The sequence below is a fragment of the Grammomys surdaster genome, unplaced genomic scaffold (genome assembly GCF_004785775.1).
Source record: "Grammomys surdaster isolate TR1022 unplaced genomic scaffold, NIH_TR_1.0 126109, whole genome shotgun sequence".
NCBI classification, from domain to species: domain Eukaryota; kingdom Metazoa; phylum Chordata; class Mammalia; order Rodentia; family Muridae; genus Grammomys; species Grammomys surdaster.
The window spans coordinates 1,898,034-1,920,098 of NW_021620917.1; the positions used below are offsets into that span (position 1 = coordinate 1,898,034).

The 22,065-nt window shown below is 47.6% G+C and overlaps 1 protein-coding gene across 1 annotated transcript in view; it reads right to left on the reverse strand.

Moving 5' to 3' along the window:
* Positions 1-22,065, reverse strand: part of Daglb (diacylglycerol lipase beta) — a 38,121-nt gene that overhangs the window by 4,980 nt on the left and 11,076 nt on the right. The window contains exons 5-11 of the mRNA XM_028756039.1: positions 18,858-18,980; positions 16,465-16,592; positions 13,466-13,592; positions 11,004-11,087; positions 8,070-8,147; positions 4,167-4,247; positions 3,572-3,699 (exon numbers count right to left, since the gene is read on the reverse strand). Of these exons, the coding sequence (XP_028611872.1) occupies positions 3,572-3,699; positions 4,167-4,247; positions 8,070-8,147; positions 11,004-11,087; positions 13,466-13,592; positions 16,465-16,592; positions 18,858-18,980 (749 nt within the window). The remainder of the gene's footprint in view (positions 1-3,571; positions 3,700-4,166; positions 4,248-8,069; positions 8,148-11,003; positions 11,088-13,465; positions 13,593-16,464; positions 16,593-18,857; positions 18,981-22,065) is intronic.

Here is a 22,065-nt window from a genome sequence, read left to right on the forward strand (position 1 = left end):
ACTGTGAGATGTGCACCTGCAGTCCCAGTGCTCCTACTGTGAGATGGTGCACCTGCAGTCCCAGTGCTCCTACTGTGAGATGGGAGGAAGAGACCTGACAATCAGGACAAACAGAAAACTTGCAGGCTGGCTAGCCTGGACTACTCAGTGCAGCAGAAATAGGAGACCTTGCCTCAAAACAATCTGGAAGGAGAGAGCTGGCTTCTGAAGGTTATCTCCTGACATCCAGAGGTGTGCCATGCTGTGCACACCTGCACCCACACAGTAGTCATACTTTGTTCTGGATGGAGTTATGAGGAGAAGAACCAGGAAGACAGTTACAAGGCAAATTTGCCATATCTGGGGTAAGAAATGGCCCTTGGCTCCTCATGCAGACAAAGTGGGAAATGTTAAGATCGACTGGGAAAATGTGATCAGTTGTTAGATATCCAGAAATTATTTAAGAATTTAAAATCTCTGTCTTGGAGCTGGGTATGGTGGTGCACGCCTTTAATTCCAGCACCAGGGAGGCAGAGGCAGGAGGATCTCTGAGCTTGAGACCAGCCTGGTCTACAGAGTGAGTTCTGGACAGCCAGGGCTACACAGAGAAACACTTGTTCTGAACCAAAACAAAACAACTACAAAATCTCTGTCTTGGGGCTGGAGAAGTGGCTCAGCAATTAAGAACACTTGGCTGTTCTTCCAGAGAACCTGGGTTCAATTCCCCACACCACGTAGCAGCTCCTAACTGTCTATAACTCCAGTTCCGGGGATCCAACACCCTAACAGACATACAGGCGAAACACCAATGCTCATAAAACAAAACCAGATTATATTCACCAGCTCTCTATCTTTAGCTGTATCATTCACAGGCGCAATGGTATGTCTCAGACTTGCTTCAGAGCTAGCTTTCGAGCATGCGTGCTTATGTGTGACATCCACTGTGTTAGAGATAAGGAAGGCACGTGAACAGCTATGTATTGATAGATGGTTGGACCTGACTAAACTGAAGTTTACAAACTATGCTATACCTGTTCTTCTCCCTTTCAGGAGTGGTTCTCCCTGTACTACCCAGACTTGAATGAAAGGAAAGGCCTTCTGCCAGGTATGATGGTATACGCCTTTAATCCCAGCACTCAGGAGGCAGAGGCAGGGTGATGTCTACGAGCAAGGCCAGCAAGGGCTGTATACTGAGGGGAACAGAAAGCAAACCAAAACAAGGGATCTCTGTTGCAGGATATTTGATCACACTGTGAACCCCGAGACTGTGATTTACTGAAAAACCCTATTTCTAGTTGTGGTGTAGTTCAGCTGAGCACACACCTTTAATCCCTTTGGCTGGAATACAAACATGCCCTTGGTACATATCTTTTTGTTGTTGTTTTTTGTTTTGTTTTTTTTTGTTTTTCGAGACAGGGTTTCTCTGTATAGCCCTGGCTGTCCTGGAACTCACTCTGTAGACCAGGATGGCCTCAAACTCAGAAATCCGCCTGCCTCTGCCTCCCAAGTGCTGGGATTAAAGGCGTGCGCCACCATTGCCTGGCGGTACATATCTTTAATCCCAAACAATGAAGGTAAAGTTAGTTTGTAGAAGGAAGCAGCTATGTTTGAAAGTGATGTCTAATTGAGTGGCAGACAAAGTGACGAATCAGAGAGAGGAAAGAGAATCTACTTAAGAGAGCAGTGCAGACAGAAAGAAGAAGAGAAGGCAGTTTTACCTAGAGAGTTTTACAGAGACCGGCTGAAGAAAGAACAAGCTAGACACTGGTGAATGAGAAAGAGCCAGAAGATTAGAACAGATTGTCAGAGTTAGTCTGAGGCCAAGCAGAACAATTCAGAGGCTGAGAGAGAAGCCAGATTGAATCAGTCAGCTTAGAGAGGAGTTTGAGCCAGAACAGCTGAGTTGACCAGCCAGCCAGAGTTCAGAAAGAACTAGAAATGGTGAGCTTAATCAGCAGTAAGTCTCAGAGGCTGAAAACATTCTAGGCCTAGAACCGATTGTATGGAGGCGAGAAGCTTCCGACGAGGCCTCGGTGAGCAGACTGAGGCAGTACGCCTCCCAGACAACAATTACTACAAGAGAATAAAAGATACTTTTACAGATCTTTGATTTGTTTTCTGTGTTCTCAAATGCTCTTATGGATATATTATGCTTTGTTTGGATCTTTTATTTTTTTATCCTTAATTTGTTTGAGTCATTTTGTTATTTTTAGATTTATTTATTTTATGTATATGACTGCTCTATCTGCATGTATATATCTGCATGTCAGAAGAGGGCATCAGATCATATTAGAGATGGTTGTGAGCCACCATGTCATTGTTGGGAATTGAACTCTGGAATTCTAGAAGAGCAGCCAGTGCTCTTAACTGATGAGCCATCTCTCCAGGCCATTTCTCGACATTTTAATTATTTTTAGACTTATTTATTTTTAGTCTTTATTTTCTTTGTTGTTGTGGCACAATTTTTTTTTTTAATCAATGCAAATTACATAGCATAGTCGAGTCAACGTGCTCAATCAGCTAGGAAAAAAGAGTTCTCGAACTCATAAAAATAAATACATGTCCTGCTTGTTTGAGCCCATAGAATGTGCACTGCCTTGGTGGAGCCTACAGTCATGGTGGACTGGGTGACCATGGTGACCGTGATGTGTGGTTAGAGAGCTGCCGTCGGGGGGTCGGGGGGAGGGAGGGGTACAGAGCAGGGGAGGCTCTGAGTCCAATCCCTAGAACCCAGAGTCCAATCCTCCTCCACACCTGGCTCACCAGGGCACAGACATGCCACACACACACTCAATCACTGTGGGTTACTCAGAACCACCTGTAGAGCTCTGGCTGCCGAGGAGCGTATGCCTTCCTCTGGTTTCCATGGACACCCGCACATATGTAGGAGATACTCGCATAGGCATATGTATAACTTTTTTTTTTTTAGTTTTTTTCTTTAAGTGGTATTGAGAATTGAACCCAGAGCCTCACACATGATAGACAAGTGCTTTAACCATTAAGCTATATCCCCTAGTCCTAAAATAAAATGTCTTAAAAAAAATAAAAACAAAAACAACCTTAGGGGCTGAAGAGATGCCTTGACAGTTAAGAGCACTTGCCATTCTTCCAGAGGACCCGAGCTCGGTTCCCAGCACCCAGGCTGGGAGGCTCACAACTGCCTGCAACTCAAGCTCCAGGGAGTCCCAATGCCTGTGCACACATGTAATTACAAACTATCCTTTAAAAAACCCAAAACTTATTATTCTTTCATTTAGCCAGGATCACAATCCCAGCTACTATGGAAGCTGAGGCACGAGGAGCAGTTCAAGGTCTCCCTCAGGTCCTTATCAAGTCCCAGGCAAGACTGGCTATTTAGAAAATTAAATCTACTGGGCAGACATCTCTGAGGACTATAATCCTCCGGCCTCATGAGTACTTGCATCACAGGTATGTCCTATTGTATCCAATTCAGTCTTCCTGTCATCCCAGAACTAGAGAAGCTGAGGCAGGAGGATTATAATGTGGGGTAGACATCAAAAAGGAAAAGAAATACTGCATAGCTGAAATGAAAGACGGGCAGCTGCCGGACTTGTCCTGCAGGAAGCCTTACCTCAGCAGCCCTCTGGGTGGGGAGAAGGCGTAAGCACGGACTTGTGGGTAGGCCCTCCGGAGCATGATGGCTAAGAGGGCCGCAGCGCCGGCTCCCAGGCTATGCCCCACCAGAACAAGCTGGTACTCCTAGGGGACAGAGGGTAGAGGGAGTTGAGGCCCGGAAGAAGGGAGATGGAACGTGACAGGAACACAAAATAGAAAGTGAACAATCAGGACTAGAGGGACTACTCAGCGGTTAGGAGCACTGGCTGCTCTTCCAGAGGTCCTGAGTTCAATTCCCAGCACCCACATGGTGGCTCACAACCATCAGTAATGGGATCTGATGCCCTCGTCCGGTGTGTCGGAAGAATGTCAGTGTGCTCATGTACATAAAATAAATACATCTTTTTTTTTTTTTTTTAGGTTTTTCGAGACAGGGTTTCTCTGTGTAGCCCCTGGCTGTCCTGGAACTCACTCTGTAAACCAGGCTGGCCTCGAACTCAGAAATCTACCTGCCTCTGCCTCCTAAGTGCTGGGACCACTGCCCGGCAAAATAAATAAATCTTAAAAAAAAAAAAAAAAGAAGAAGAAGAAAAGAAAACAAACAATCTCACCGGCGCAACGCTGAAGGCTTGGCTCAGAATCCCGTCAGTGACCAGTCTGCGGTAAACGTACCTGGCTGCTCTAGCAATTCCCTGGAGATACAGACAGGGTGGGGTCAGCATGGCTCAGAAGATGGGATGTCTGGCCTTGCTGTTCGCTGCTACATCTTGGCTTGTGGTCCAGAGGCTGGCTGCCACGGAGTGCGTGCTGTGATATATCTAAGTGAACAATGGCACCAGGAACACCACGTCCGCACAGGCATGTCTGTGCAGCTCTGTGTACCAGCCCAAAGCACACCTGACGGAGCTGTCTAAGGACTGAGGACTGAACATGCGGCCCTTGTGTATCTGGGCAAGCAACCTGCCAGACCCTTTAGAAATTATCTTTATGGGCTGGAGAAATGGATCAATGGTTAAGAGGGCTCCTATCAGAGGACCAGGGTTCAATTCCTAGCACCCACATTAGGTAACCTACAGTCACCCTTAAGTCCAGCTTCGAGGGGTCTGTTACCCCACTTCTGGCTTCCAGGGGCATGTATACACACACACACACACACGAACACACACACAAATATGTAAAAAGTTATTTTTTTTTTTTAGATAGTCTCTAAGCTGCCTAGTCTGGCTCTTAAAATTTGACATGTAACCAGCTGGGCCTTGTACTTTCATGTATGTGAGCTGTGTGCAGATGTGCGGGTTCAGTTGTCTGTGTGCATGTGAGGCTAGAGATCAACTCTGGGTAGCTTCCTCTATTGCACTCCACCTGATATTTTGAGACAGGGTTTTCTACTGAGCCTGGCACCTGCTAGGCTGGCCAGTGAGCCTCTGGGACCTGCCTGTCTCCACTCTCCACACTCCTACCCCGACCTGGGGTTACATGCCCAGCTTCTCACACAGGTGCTAGGAATGCAAACTCAGGTCCTTCTGCTTGTGTGGCAAGCTCTTCACACTGAGCATCCTCCCAGCCCGGCCTTTGGATCCTCCTGCCTCAGCCTCCCAAGTGCTGTACCGCCATGCCTGGATGATCTTGTTATGAAGATATTAGAGCACACTGTTTATGGACAGCCACATCAGGACAGTGGACAAAGGCTCCTGCTGCTGAGCCTGACAACATGAATTCTATTCTTGGGACCCAAATGATGGAAGAACCAACTCCTTGTTATTCTCTGGCATTCATGTTGTGGCAAACACGCACCCTCAACACAACACGCACATGTTTAAAATACCCAGTTTAGAGGTAAGTCCGCTCTCAAACTGGAAGATCACAAACCAGAGCAAGCGGCAGGAGTTGAGAAGGCTGTTTATCGGTGTTCTGAACTTTCAAACCACAGCTGACAGATGAAGAGAATATTTTCAGAGTGGGGCACACTTACAGGTTATGTGATAATGAAAGGTCCCCAAACAGTGCTCTGGGGCCTCTGGCTATGTGGCTCATTCTTGTGTTGGAAAGACAGATACTGCAGTGTATCCTTCACCAAATGAGGTTGATGGGTGTACAGTAGAATAAAAAGAATTGTTTCCAGAGCGTTCTGAACAATTTACAGCAGTTCTCAACCTGTGGGTGGTGATCCTTTTGGAAGAACACATATCAACTACCCTGCAATATCAGATATATAGATACATTATTTTTAGGGGGATGTGTTTTGAGACAGGGTTTCTCTGTGTAGCCCTGGCTGTCCTGGAACTCCTGAGAGCTGAGATCATGGGTGTATGCCACCACTGTTCTCCTGCTTATCAGACATTTGCATTCATGATTCACAACAGTAGCAAATTTACAGTTATGTAGTAGGAACAACATAATTTTAAGGCTGGGGTCACCACAGCCTGAGTATTATTAGAGGGTCACAGCATTAGGGAGGGTGAGAACCACTGTGCTAAACCTGGTTGCCCATTGAGCAGCAAACCAAACTTTACTGGTAGTTTTGATAAGGATATGGAAGATATGGAAGAGGTGGGATGAAGAGGTGGCTCAGAGGTTAAGAACATTTGCTGCTCTTACAGAGAAACCAGGTTCATTCCCAACTCCTGTGACATGTGGTCACAACTGCCTGTAACTCCAGTTCCAAGGGATATGACGCCCTCTTCTGGAGTCTATGGTCACTGCAAACACATGGTACCTATACAGACAAGCAGGCACCTGTGCACACATAAGGAAAAATGGTTTTAAAAAAGACACTATTTTGAGAACTACAGCAAGATTGAGTTATAAAAGGTAAGCAGAGTGAAAAAAGGAGGATTTATTTACTTATTTGTTTGTTTGTTTATTTATGGGAGACCTGCTTTTGTAGCCCAGGTTAGCCTCAAATTCACTGCCTGTAGCTGAGGATGACTGTGAGCTTCTGAGTCCCCTGGCTTGGCCTCTTTAGTGCTGGGGTGGCAGGTGTGCAGCCCGACTCCCAGTCATTGAACCCAGGGCTTTCTGTTTCTAATCAAACACTGCTGAGCCACGCCCTCAGCCCTGCTTCAGTAAGTTTTGGTGATCAGAACAGTTGCTAACACGGCTGTTCAAAATAACATACCACTGATGGGCACAGCTCCAAAGAAGCCACTCCTTTTTTATCTCTTTCTGTGTGTGTGTGGTGTGTGTGTTCTCACACTTGCCTCAACACGCAGGTGTAGGTCTGAGGATACCTAGAGCCTAGGGTGTTTTGGTCCTTGCCTCTTACTTCTCTGTTTGCTCTTACTTCTATGTTGGGCTAGCTGGCCCTAGAACTCCTGAGGATTCTCCTGCCTCCATCTTCCCAGAGCTGGGACTACAGGTACCCACTTGTTTAGGCTGGGCTGGCCAGTCAGCAGGCCCCCAGAACCAGCCTGCCTCCGCCACCCAGTGCTGACATTACCGATGCACACTACCATGTCCAGCTGTTCTCCCCGAGTGCTGGAGATCCAAAGTCAGGTCCTCACGCTTCCATGACATGAACTTCACCCGCTGAGCCATTACCCTGGCCCCATTCCAATCAACTGACTTAAACACCCAGTCTAGGTTTAGTGAGAGACCCTATCTCAAAAAAGTTGGAAAGTAATTGAAAAAAGACATCCAGAATCAACCTCTGACCTTCACGTGTGAACCTGCACATACAAAGGAGTACACACACACACACACACACAAAGGCAAATACTAGAAGCAACCTCACAAGGAGAGGGGGTAGTAGAGAAGACCAGAGCTGGGGGTGGAGTCATTAGTGTTTAACAAGCCAACATCAGGGTTCATCTAAAATTAGGGTGCAGCTAGAAGAGAGGGGCACACAACATTGTACAAACACACGATGGTGCTCAACTGAACCCTCAAATGGTTCAAATGATAACTGTCATCCATCCATCATCCATCTACCCATCCACTGGTCCAACCACTCATCCATCCATTCATCTATCATCTACGCAGACATCTTCCCATCCGTCCTGTGGTTTTTGGTTTATATAGAGAAAAGTCTTACAATATTGCTCATAATGGCCTGGACCTTGTTGTGTAAAAAACCAGCTGGAAATTCATGATCTTCCTACCAAAGATTCTCCACTCCAGGTCTAGACTAATTGTATTCATTTCACCAACATTTAAAACCATTTCTCTCTCTCTCTCTCTCTCTCTCTCTCTCTCTCTCTCTCTCTCACACACACACACACACACACACACACACACACACACACACACACCCCTTGAGGTGGGTTTTCCCTCCTCCCAGGAAGGACCCTACCCCAACCACCCCCACAGAACAGGAAGAGAGAAACAGAGAACTAGGTTCTGGCCACATGCACAGAGAAACTTGTGGGAAGTGAGCTGTCCGGCCTGTGGCGCCCACGAGGCTGGAGGCCTCATTCTGCTGCTGCAGCTGGACTGACTATGTCTGATTGACAGCCCATCCTCCCTGACCACATTACTCCACTCCTCTGAAATGGCCCCTCTTAGGACAAACATACCTTGTGGGCCACACAGTCCTGTAGCTCAATACCCAGCTCCAGGTCCTCACTCTCTGCAGACAGGTCAGTCAGGACGTCCTGTGAATGTGAGGACAGCAAGGTCAGCCTGTGGAGCTGCAGGCAGGTGGGGAAGGCCACGTGTGCTGGAGCTGATGGCCTGGCCTCTGGCTCCCAGAACACTCCAAAGAAGTTGTTCTTAACTTGTGGTTCAAGACCCCTGGGGGGAGGGGTCAAATGACCCTTTACAGGGGTCACCTAAGACCATCGGAAAACATTTATTTAAATTACCATTCATAACAGTAGCAAAATTGCAGTAGCAACTTAAGTAGTTTTATGGTTGGGAGGCAGCACAACGTGAGGAACTGTATTAAAGGGTCACAGCATTAGGAAGGCTGAGAACCACTGCTCTAAAGAATGGCAGACAGTGTGGTCAGACTGCTGAGAGAACTGTCACCCAGTCTCCGCAGAGAACATGGGAGGCAGGAATGGAGGTGGTGGTCACCCTGAAGCACCTTTGTCTTTCAGCACTGCCATCTAAGGACCTTCCCAGGCCAGAGCAAACCTGGCTCCCACACTCAGAAGCCCACACTCAAGGCTCACTAAGCAAAAGGTGCTCACAGGAGAGATGGCATGAGGAGTGGCCAGACCTGAGGGAGCGCGGAGTGAGTGCCTGGGGACAAGCGCCTCCTGGAATCCATGCTACTTTATTTAGTTTTTGCTTGTGACAGGGTCTCACTACTCAGCTCAGGCTAGCTTTGAATCTCTCCTGCTTCTGCCTCCCATCCTGGGACTACAGGCATATGTCACCATGTCGTGCTTACTCCTACGTGACAAAAAGCCCCTTTGACCATGCACTGAGGACACCAGGCACACCACTTAGTGCTGTGTACAGAGTGGCACTAGGAAGAAGTGGCCAGCGGGTCACAGAGCATCACCAGCTGATGGGAAACAAGGACTCCCTCCATCCGGAAAGCCGAGTGCACCAGAGATTTCCAGAGAAGGACATGAAGAACCAAGGCCTCTGCACAGCATAAGGGACAGACTGGCGTAGGTTGTGTTGGGAACCTGCTTGTAATTCCAGCATTTAGGGACATTTGGGAGCCACATAGGAAGGGCCTGTCTGATTAGGATGAGAGCAGAGATGGGGACGGAGAGGCCAGGAAGCCTTTCTCTCACTGCAGGGAATCAACTGGTCAGAACAGGGGCTGGGAAAGAATTCCACAGCCATCAAGAGTCTGGGGCTATGAGATCTAAGATGGTGGACCGAGCAAGGAGGGGTGGATAATACTGAGTCAGGGCCTCTCACATGGGAGGGTCCCAGCCTCTGATAGGGAGATGCTAGGCAGGTGCCCCACTGTTGCGTTGTATGCCCGGGCCTCTTTTCTTAAGTTTCAGTATATAGGTAGCCTTGGCTGGCCTGGAATTCCCTGAGTAGACCAGGCTGCCCTCTAACTGTGCATATCTGCCTGCCTCTGCCTCCCAAGGGCTGGAATTAAAGCTGTGGCACAGATGTCCACCCTCCCAGGCCACATGATGATGATGACAATGACGATGAGGTATACGGGTGCTTTGTTTACATGCATGTCTGTGTAACACATGCATGCCTGATACCCACAGAGGCCAGAAAAGGTTGTTGGATCCCCTGGAAATGGAGTTACAGATGGTTATGAGCTGCTATTAGGTGCTGGGAATCCAACTTAGATCTAAAAGAACAGCCAGTGCTCACCTAGGGCTGGGCCATCTCTCCAGCCCTGTTTTATTTTGATACAGGGTCTAGGTTGCTTAGGCTAGCTCTAAACTTAAACCTTTCTGTTTCAGCCTTCAAAGTGTCAGTGATTATAGGCCCATCCTGCCTACTCAGCAGTAACACTGGTCCTTTCTGGGTAAGCAAAGAACCAGGAAGTGAGAGGAAGGGGTGGCAGAGAAGCAACCAGAAAGCAGATGCTGAAAGACGGAAGGAGCTGAACAGAGAGGAGGTGGAGAGGGCTGAGACGGGGCTCAATGCACCCTGAGAAGACCCAGCATATGGGGACCAGAGGAAGAGGGGACCTGCAGAGAATCCCCAAAACAAACTTGACAGTCTGCGACTTTTTAATCTGTGTACATATTGTGCATGTGCACATTGGTGTGTACAAGGCAGGTGCATGTGTGCCATGGAACAGGTATGGTGGTTGGATCAGAGAATCATGCAGGTGTCAGCCTTCATCTCCCTGGGGCTCTTGCTGGCTGGTGGACACACCAGACGATCTGGCCCTGGGCATTCCTGACAGACTCCTGTTTCATCCCCCATTTTGCTGTAGACAGCTGAGATCACAGACATGCGACAGCCTCTGGATTGGATGTGGGTTCTGGGGATTGTATACAGGTCCTTGACCTTCCCCTCAAAATACTTTACCTCTGAGTCATCTCCCCAGCTAGCCTTGCCTCCTGTTTAAAATTCAGTCTATGTACTCCAAGCAGGACTCAAACTTGCAATCCTTCTGCCTCAGCTTCCAGAGTAGTGGGATTACAGGAGTGTACCACCATACATGGCTGTGTGTCTTCTGACACAAGACTGGTCTTGCTGTCCCACTTGGCTTTGGACGCAGAAATTAGAGGATGGGCTACCTAGGCTTGGGGCTCATCTAGCCATATCTAAGGGTCAGCACGAGGCAAACCAAGTATGTATCCCTTGAGCCTGTCTTGGAACGTGCTGGCATCCCTGCTGCCAACAGCTGGGTTGAGTGGGAGCCATCTCCCCATGTTTCAAGTCAAGTGTTTCACAACCCATGCTTCTGCTTGCTTCCTGGTTTCACGCTTCCCTGGTTAGCTCACAGGCAGTGGCTTTCTCTGTTCCTAATGGAAGCTTTCCTTAGCTCTGAGCACCCTACTGTGCCTAACTCACTGTTCTCACCCAGTGCCCAGGTCTGAATCTGTCAAGCACACTGGCATTACCTGGAGAGACATGGTCCCTCTCACGGCGACCACAACAGACTCCTTCCTGTGATCCAGAACCACTATGAAGGGCAGCTCATACACCTGGAAGACAAGAAACCAGCACAAGGTTGGACTCACAGGAACACAGAGCCACACTAACTACAGAGAAACCTGATTTTCTCTGATGCCAATGGCTGGCTTTGGCATCCATGTGGTGGGTAAACTGAGGCATGTAGCCATTTGGGGGTCAGTGCTTAGAGTCACTGATGGGGGTGGATCCAGATACTTACAGGGGCTGCTGCCAAAGGCAGCCAGCGATTAGAGAAGTTACTCGGCAGACTTTTCTCTGAGGGAACAAAGCTTAATTTACTGGAGCTGGCACTCCCTGTGGTCAGCAGGAAAACTATGAACTCTCTTAACTCTTTGGGGCCGGTGAGTAAGAGAAGAAATGAGAGAAAATCACACACACACATATAGATATAAGCACATACTCTCTCTCTCTCTCTTTCTCTCTCTCTCTCTCTTTCTCTCTCTCTCTCTCTCTCTCTCTCTCTCTCTCTCTCTCTCTCTCAGTGGACAAAACAAAAAGCACATATACACATATACATACACACACATACATACACACATATACACATACACATGTACATACACATACACACACAGGCATATACATACATACACATACATACACACATATACATACACACACATACATATACACATACATATGTACACACACACACATACACACAAGTGGTGGAAGCTGCCAACTCCAACACACACCCAGACAAACTTTACATATATATATGCATACACATAGTTGATGGACGGAAGGAACGATGCCCCAACCCTCCACTCACAAACTTTAAATCCTCAGAACACACATCTACTCATCAGCAAATCTTAATAAATCATGTCAGGAAGCTGAGGGCAGAAAAAGGCACAAGTAATTAATTATCCCCAGTCAGCCTCGGTGAGAGCCACGTCAGCCATTGTTCTTGTTCCCTGACCACAAAGCTCCCTAGCTTAACGAATAAAAGTGTGCCTTTCTGAACTATAAATTATTTCCTAAGATTTGCTACATCAGAGCCAGTAGTAAAAACATCTCAATTTTAATTTTTCCAAGTGCTTTCTAAGGGTGGCAGTCATTGCTGACAATCTAAGTATCTAAGTTCTTCTCTAGGGTGGTGCCTGAATCATAATCTGCTCCAGCAGCAATGCCTGCCAGAGATCAAGCATCAGTACTGTGAATGACATTGGGCAGAGACACTGCCCAGTGAAGGACTGGAAGTCCCCTTACAGTTTTCATAACTCTTAGATTAAGAGGGATGTGAGGGTAGCAAGCAGAGCAGAACTCCTTGACAGCATGACGTCCTCAGGACACGTGGTCCTTGGGGCTGTGCCACACCGAGGCTCACCCATGTGGCTGTGGTAACCCGTGGGCTGCATTCCATGAGTTCTAAACCCATCTGTCATTCTTTCTGCATGGCCTTCGGCACTCTGATCTGGTCTCTCTCTATTCTCCTGCCTCAGCCTCTCAAGTGCTGGGATTATGGGCACACATCACTATACTTGGCAACTTCAGGAGTTATGTGTGGAGGCTCTGTGTGTGTGTGTGTGTGTGTGTGTGTGTGTGTGTGTGTGTGAAGGCATGTGTGAAGAAATTAGAAGACATCTTGAGGAAGGTCATTGTCCTTCTATTGTGTGGAACTCAGGAATTGAATGTGGGTCCTCAGGCTTGTAGGCAGACACCTTTACCCACTGAGCCATCTCACCAGCCCAGCTACAGAAGTCTTCCTGTTCTCTGGACCACAGAGTCTGAAAACAGTTGCCACCACCAGCAGAGGTTACAATGGTTAACCACACAAAAGAGGTTAGAGAGCTACTAGGCAATGCTAACCACAGACTTTGAAGCCAGTAGGTAAGTGTGTGTGTCTGTGTTCTATGAAGAACAATCCACTCCAGGCCTTGTGGTGTAATCCCAGTATTTAGGAAGCTGAGGCTGAGGTAGGACAACTGTAAGCCTACTTGGGTCACAGATTAAATTCCAGGTGGTAACTTAATGAGACCATACTGACAGTAAAAGTCAAAAGAAGGCTGGGAGTTAGCAAGATGCTTCAGTAAGTTATGCCATTCACTGCTAAGCCTGATAATGTGAGTTCAATCCGAAGGACCTGTATGCACACATGCATGAGTGCATGTGCACATGCACACACATACACATACACACGCACACACACACACACACGCAAACACAGCAATAATAAAGATGGTTTTTAATAAGAGTTAGGAATGTAGCTCATTGGTAGAGTGTTTACCTTGCTTGTGTAAGGCCCCAGCTGAAGTCCCAGCAACAGACACATATGCACAGATACACACACACACACACACACACACACACACACACTCTGACTCCCATCACTAGAGCCCACAGGACTCTAGGACCCACATCTAGAGTACCCTGTCTGAGACAATACCTTATCGTGGAAGCTTATGTGGATGAAGTCCCTGTACTGCAGCCCTGTCGTCTTCAGGATGGAGGCAAAGTGGCAGTTGTGTTGGTCACCTTCCACTGCATCATACTCTATGTCTCTGCTTCTGCAACTACAGGGAAAGTAAAGAGGTGACTGTGGTACCCGTGCCTTCCACCGTACAAAGTGACCCCACCATGCACAGTGACCCCACTGTAGGATTTATCTAGAAAACTCAGGACGGGAGGGCTGACCACTTCTAAGACATTCTAACAAAACCATTTTTCTTGAGTAACGGGATGGAATCCATGGCTCTGTCATGGGGACAAATGCTTTTTCATGACATTCTAGATATTCATTTCCTTCCTTCCTTCCTTCCTTCCTTCCTTCCTTCCTTCCTTCCTTCCTTCCTGCCTGCCTTCCTTCTTCCTTCCTTCCTTCCTTCCTTCCTTCCTTCCTTCCTTCCTTCCTTCCTCATGTGTCCATATGTGTCTGTGCACACGTTTGCATGTGCACACACATGCGTGGACATGGGATTTCCTACTCTGACATTCTTTCTGCATTGACCCCTTTGAGACAGGGTCTTGCTGAACCTTCACACATACTGTGCCATAGATGCACCCACACATGTCATATGCATACATTAATAACAAAGAAAAACTTTTAAAATTTCCATTAGAAATGCATGAAGAGGCCTCATGTGGTGGCACATGCCTGTAACTCTAGCCCTTGGGAGGTGGAAGCAGAAAGATCAGGAGTTTGAGGTTATCCTTGGCTACATGAGACCCCATCTCAAAACTACTAAAAATCAAGTAACCAGGGAAGTGCTCAGAAAGCGACAGGGACTACCCTGCACAGTCAGGTCAGGCCATGTGAATATCAAATACTAATTACAGAAGCAACAGCAACGAGCCGGAGTCAGAAGCACGTGTTGGAACCGATACCAGGGGGCAGGCAATCATGAACTTCCTGTATAGCTGAGGAAATGAGGGTTTGAGAAACACAGCACTGTTCCACCCACTCTAGTCTAGTCATGACTGACTTATGCAAGAACAAAGGGGTGCCAAACCTGGACTTGGTGGCTGAGGTCTCAGCTCAATGCTAGGAGACTCACCTAGCATGTGTAAGGCCCTAGGTTCTACCAGACAAAAAGGTGGCTTAGTGGATGAAGAGCACTTTCTGTGCAAGCAGGAGGATCAGGGTTCAAATCTGCAGGAACCATGAAACCTGTCAGGTGTAGCCATGAGTGTGCATGTAACCCAGCTCTGTGAGGAGACTGGAGAAGCTGGGGCTGCTGGCCAAAAGCTTAGCTCCAGGTAGAATGAGAAAGAGACCCTATCCCCAGAGAATAAAGTGGAGAGAAGAACAGGACAGCGGCATTCTCCTCTGGACTCCGAGCACAAACATGTACACACACACACACACACACTCGGATATACCCCAATGCACATGCATATTATTGGATGACAGAAATAATTCAAATACAAGTTACCAATTAGCAACCAAAGATAAAGTTCCTGCTGCTTAGAATTTTACTGCAATGAATACTGTGAGGACATGCAGGCAAGCTGTTAACAGATAAAGAAGGATGAGCTAGCAAGACGGCTCCGCAGGAGAGCTACTTCCACCAAGCCTGACCATCTGAGCTTGACTCCCGGGACCCCGTACGGTGTGATAGTACAGTCTCCTAAGAGTTCCTCTTACCTTCAGAGATTGAACAACATCTCCCAGACATTGTAATCAAGTTAACAGTATGTCCTGAGATCATTTAAAACCATGTCTTCAACCTGCTGTCCTACTGTGTATTCAGCCTGGTAAAGTTTAACCTGCCCTTAAGAGAACAATGTGACTGACCTTAATATGTTGTGTGCTTCCCATGTAATCACCTTCTAACCTAAGTCAAATGCACAGTTCTACTCTTTTCTTTGGTTTGGTTTTTTGAGACAGGGTTAGAATTTGCTCTGTAGACCAGGCTGGCCTTGAACTCACAGAGATCTGCCTGGATTAAAAGTGTGCACCACTACCACCTGGCCTGCACAATTCCACTCTTGAACTATTTACTCTTCCATGGTTTGACCCAGAATCACGTCCTGTGTGTGTGTGTGTGTGTGTGTGTGTGTGTGTGTGTGTGTGTGTGTGTACTGTGGTAATCATTTGCTGAAGCAGCCATGACTATGATATGAATGTTGGAAGCAACATGGAGGCACAGGTTGATAACATCTGTATGCAGTTTTGAATGCTGTTCTGAGTCAGTAACTCTTTCCCTTGTCAAACTCAGCTAAAGATTTCTGTAGAATACCCCTCATTCCTTCCTCTTCCCATGTTTTCCGTGTTCGTCAATAAAGGAAGCAAAGCTCTTTGTTAGGCACAGATAGGCAACACAGACAGATAACAGACAAAACAGACAAATGTACAACAGACAAGCCACAGACTGCAGACACACAGAAGACACAGGGAGGGAAGCGGACAGTCACCATTTGGGCTAGCTCTTGGCTCACTATTCCAAAGGGAAGTCTTTTCTTTTCATTCTTTATGTAACATCGATTTAACAGAGTCAGCAGAGGAGTCTTCTGTCTTCCACATCTGCACCTCACATACACATCAAACAAACAAACAAACAAACAAACGTAACTAATTACAAGTAGCTTTTTTCTTTTTAAGTTCCAAGTGCCAGGTGTAGCAGTGTCTGCTTATAATCCCAGCAATTGCAAGGCAGAAGAAATCATCTTGGTGAATTCGGGGCCAGCCTGGTCTACATATCAAGTTTCTCTCAGACCAGTCAGGGGCTATAGAGTAAAACCTTATCTCAAAAAAGAAATTATTTTTTTTAAGAGATAGGGTGTGATGTCTAGAGGACTCAGGACACAGTGAATCAAGGTCTAGACAATTCTAGACAGAGAACTTAGGATCTTTTTGTTCTATTCTTGTATGCTTTCAAAATGTAGTTTTTTCTTCTTTTAAAGAGGAAAAAAACCCGATAAAAGGATCAGGCTACGCTGACCTACCAGTCCCCACCAATCCTGCACAGCCCCGTGAACGGGTTCCTATAGACGTAGAGAGGCCATCCATAGGCAGCTGCTGCAAACGGCATGTAGTGATGGCAGTTTTCCACTTCGGCATCCAACTCAGTTTCCTGGAAGAGAGAAGGAAAGAAGCCTTTTGTGTGTGACGACAACGGAAAAGACAAAGAGCTGTGTGTGAACTACAGTGTGGGCAGACGTGTCCCAGAGCAGGAGCCTCGAGTGTCTGTCTTCCATACCCCAGCTAGCGGGTCCTCCAGCCTCCAGGGTCTTTCTCTCCAGGCCTGTCTTGCTGTAGGAACTCTGAGATTACAGAAGCACTCAATACCACGCCCTGCTTTATGTGAATTCTGGGAATCTGTACTCAGTCCCCACACAACGAATCAAGCACGTTAGCTACTGAGCCGTACCCACCAGCATGCTGAGATCCTCAACTGGACCCCAGCATTCCAGCTCTTCCTGCTCTTTCCTCAACTCTCAACAGGCTCAGGTTAGATCTGTAACGTGAAGCTTTCATGTCTCACTCTGAGTGAAATGTTTCACCAAAGCCTTTGTGGTGTTTGGGTTAATCAGAAGAGGCTGAGAAATAGTTTTGAGGCTTTTGAACCTGGAAGAAATGTCTCCCTGGATAGTCTGCACTTGGCGAGAGCTTGCAACTGTATAAACTTTGGTCCTAAGACACTCCTGGCAGTTCTTACTTTTGATTATGGCTCGCCATGGTAGAAAGGGACTGAGATTTCTATGGGTTATCTTCTCTCTGAGCAGCAAGGGCAAGATAACTTCGGTAGCTGGAGGCGTTCCAGCCCAATTAATTTTGTGTGATGGCAGAATAAAATAACTGGAGTGAGCCAGCCAGGTTAGTCTTTTCCAAGAAGGTTGAATCCCTCTGCTTCTTCAGAAAATGAAGGCTTAACATCTTGGTGAGCTTCTCTCTCTATGTGGCTTCCGTTAAGTCTCTTTTCTCCCCGTGTGTACTTACCCTGCACCTGTGTGTCATGTATTTGCAAGGGTGTGGCATTGGTGTGTGCATCTGTGTGTGTGCGGAGGCCCAAGGCTCACAGCAAGAACAGTCTTCAGTCAGTCTTCCGTCTGATTCGCTGGGCAGGGCCTCTGACGCAAACCTAAGCTCACTGACTTGGGCAGTCTCCCTAGCCAGCCTGCATCAAGGATACCCCACCCCATCTTCACCTTCCAAGACTACAGTTACAGACAGACCAACACATCCACTCAGCTTTTACATGGGTGCTGGGATCCAAACTCCAGCCCTTACACTTCTGTGTTAAGTGCTCAACAGCTGAGCCATCGTTCCAGCCTCTGGTAGGGGAAAAACTGTTTGTTTTGTTTTAAAGACAGAATCTTTCTCTGTAACCCTGGTTATCCTGTCCTACAACTTGCTATGTAGACTAGGCTGGCCTCTGAGAGATCTGCCCACCCCTACCTCCTGAGTGCCAGGACCAAAGGCATGTGTCACTACACCTAGCACTTTTTCTTTGTTGAGATAAGGTCTCAGTAGGTATCTTTGGCTGGCACTGAACTCTCAGATGCACTAGCTTCTAAAAAGCTGGTTTTTAAACAGCCAACAATGGATTCCACCAGAGATGGGAGGAAGGAAGGCAGGGATCCCTGGTGAGCTTTTGGACTTTTGCAGGAGCTTCCTGCCTGGAGGCCGTCATGACTTTCCACCCAGCAATACCCGGAGGAGGTCTGTCACTGGGGGGAGAGTTTTGAGGGTTCAAAAGACTCACACTGTTCCCTGTAGTTCTCTTTGTCTCATGGCTGTGTCTTAAGATGTCTTAGTTTTGTCCCTTCTATTGTGCAGCCTGGGGTGCCCTGAACCTCACAATCCTCCTGCCTCTGCCCGGATGGCTGGAACAGCAAGTGTGCACTGCCGAGCCTGGCACGAGCTTCTCTTTGGAAAGCACAAGAGACCTACAGCAGGAACTTGCTTATCAGACAAAGCTTGAACTGTCTCTGCTTCCTAGACTCAGACTGATGGGGTGACTTGGACCATACGAGAAGGAATTCTTCTGGAACACAGAACCTAATATAGAATTTCCTACAATGCAACCTAGACAATGAGACACAGCGGGGCTTCCTGAGCCTGGAGTCTAGGCAAGAAGGCTGGGTCTCCATCCAAGGCTACTGAAATGGTTCTTGTCTACCTCTCTTCTCCTCCTTCCCCGTCTGTCTCCCTCTCGTTTCCCCACTTTTCCTCTCCTTCTCTTTTCTTACACGGGGTCTATTTCTAGGTTGGGACTCACTAGATAGCCCAGACTAGTCCCCTACTCAGAATTCTCCCGCTTCCTCCTCCTGAGCGCCCCCTGCCCAGCTTTGGCTGTACAGCTCTGAAGATCCACACGGAAGCATTTGGTCGTTACCTGAGCCTGCCCTGGTGTGTGGGTCACGACCTCCTGTGGCTCCCGGCTGTGGCTGACATTGTGTTGTTGCTGGTGGAGGAGGGTGAAGCCTGCTGCAATATCACTGGGCACCAGGTCTGTGTCCTGGGTGGGAAAGCACAGCGGTCTGCTTAGCATTCAGCTGAACACACGTCGTAGGCAGATATGCAAATGCCCAGGTACATTACACAGAAAGAGGACTCTATTACTTTTTGTTTGAGACAGGCTTGTGCAGGTTGGGTCTGCCTTTGACTCGGTACATAGTTAACCATGACCTGAAATCCAGATCTTCCTGCCTCTACCTCTCAAGTACAAACGTGTATTATGTGTGTGCACATGCGCACACATGAGCGAGTTCATGTAACATGCCATGAGTGTGGGAGCCCTCAGAGGCTAGAAGGTGTTGGATCCCCTGAAGCTGGAGTCAACATGTTGATAAGCTAACCAATGTGGCTCCTGGAAACTGAATGCAGGTCCTCTGCAGGAGCAGGAGGTGCTTTTAACCCCTGGGCCATCTCTCCTGTATTTTTAAAGAGCATTTTCCTTTGCAGGACTCCTTATGGATGTCAGCTCAGTATTTTTTCATATCTGGTCCTCAGACAAATCTACTAGACTTATCATTTTATCAGAATTTCATTTTAAGTGACTTAACTACTTCGGTTTAAAGAAACTGTATCTGTGTGCAAGTGCGCACATGCTGGAGTACACACATGTGCTGTGGACACATGCTGAAGCACACATGTGAAAGTCACAGGACAACTTCCACCAATTGGTTCTCTACTCCCAGCTTGCTTTGGGGCAGTGTCTCTCTTTATACCTGCTCAACTGTGTTCTCCTGGTTGGCTAGCCTGTGAGCTATGTAACCACAGGTGTACACCGTCACCCCGGCATTCTCATTTCTTAAGCTGGGGTGAAGTCTGTGGTATACGTCCTCTGTGGCAGGCTCATGAGGTTGAACACGTGATGACTGGGTACAGCATGTCATGAGAGAAAGTAGTAAACACTAGTGAGAATTCTCATGTGGACAAACACAGAAGTCTATTAACAGCTGGGCCTGGTGGCACATTCCCAGAATTACAAGACCCAGAGGAATTGTGGGTGACAAGTTCATGTCCAGCCTTAGCTACACAATAAGTCCTTGTGTCAAAAAAAAAGGAAGGAAGGAAGGAAGGAAGGAAAGAAGGAAGGAAGGAAGGGAGGGAGGGAAGAAGGGTCAGCAGGCCACAGGATGAGTTTGCTCCCTGGAACACACTTGGTAGAAGGAGAGAACCAACTCTTGCCAGTTGTCCTTTGACATGTATGCCATGCATGCCCCCACATACACAAAATAAATATAATTAAAAACAAAAGAAACTGCACAAAATTCCACAGCAGAAGCACAGGAAGACCCACAGATGGTCCACTGATGGGCAGAGAGAGTCTAGGATGCATGAATCCTTGGGTCCCATCTCTAGCACTGCATAAACCCGTCTTGGTGGGGTACACCTGTAATCTCTACATTCAGGAGACAGAGGCTGGAAGACCAGGGGTTCACATCATCTTGAGACCCTGTCTCCCAAAAGTAAAAACGGTAGTGACTAGATACCGCCTCTACTTTTAGCTGTCTTGGGATAGGGTTGAAGCACCTCCGTGAGATGTGAGTCTGGCTGCAAAGATGGCTCAGTAGTTAGGAATGCTTGCTGCCTTTGCAGAGACTGGAGTTCAGTTCCCAGCACTGCTATCAGGCAGTCTCACAACTCCCTGTAACTCCAGCTCCTGAGGAGCCGATATCTTCTCCCAGCCTACATGAAGCACACACTCACACAGATGCAAGTGATAAAAAGAAAAACAGTTTAAGGCTGGTGGTAGTGGTGTATACCTTTATCCCAGCCCTCGGGGGTCAGAGGCAAGCGGATCTCTGTGAGTTCCAAGGCAGCCAGGGCTACACAGAGAGATCCTGTCTTGAAAACCCATAGATAGATAGACAATAAAAATAAAAACAAGTAAAAAGAACAACAACAAAAGATTTGTGAGCACACTTCTTGGGTTCCCACAGGAGGGACCTGCTGTGCAGCCTGCTGTCATATCACAACACTAACTCTCCACAGTCCAAAATCAGACACTACAGAGGGGGAGGGAGGGAGAGGGGGGAGGAGAAGGGAGGGAAGAGAGAGGAGGGAAGAGAGAAAAGAGAGAGAGAGGGAGAGGGAGGAGGGAGAGAGGGACAGAGAGAAGGAAAGAGGGAGAGAGAAGGAGGGGGAAGGTGCAGAGGGTGTCGAAAGGAATCTTCTCTTTTACTTGGTTTCAGAAGCAAAAATAACAGTAGTTAGCACACATCATGACACAGACACATAGAGGAAGAGAGTGAGCTCATCCGAGCCCTGGAACAGCTCATCTGAGAGAGCGCACTCCCTTCGCACTTCGTGACTAGTGAGTCATGGTAAGTAGTGAGAAGTATTTCTTTAAATTACATTTTACATCGTGGTTGCCTGTGTGTGTGTGTGCGTGTGCGTGTTTATGTGTGTGTGTTTATGTGTGTATAGAGGTCAGAGGACAACTTGTAGGAGTCGGGTCTCTCCTTCCACTTATGTGGATCCTGGGGATTGAACTCAGGTCGTCAATCTTGGCGACAAGCACCTTTACCTGCTGAGCCATCTTGCTTGCCTGAGAAATTCTTTTCTGATACTTCTCTGGCAGGGCATTGTTTATACATGTCTATCTGCTGACTGAGCTGGACAGAGGAGATATAGAAAGGGAACCGGCAGATTCTTTTGTAATGTTATTTAATTTAGTTCCTTAAAAAAACAGTGCACAGGCTGGGCTGTAATGGACCAGTGTCTATGAAAGACACACCTAGCCATCGAGAAAGGGGCTGAGGGCTGAGGGCTGGGCTGGGGATCAACTAGTACATACAGTGCATGCCTAGATGCATGAAGCCTTGGGTTCCACCCTTAGCAACAAACAGACCTGGCATGGCGGTGCACGCCTGCAAACCCAGCACGAGCAGGTAGATGAAGGAGGGTCAGAAGTTCCCGGAGAGCCTTGGCTACAGTCAGTTTCAGGAGACAGTCTCAAAGCAAAGCAAACAAGGAGCAGGAAAAACTTGGCCATCCATGCAGTTAACTGCTGCCAGCCAAGCCCACCCAGGCAGTGTGCTCTCAAACCCCACACCCAAGGGGTACAAGTCCTCAACACCACTTGACAGTGGCTC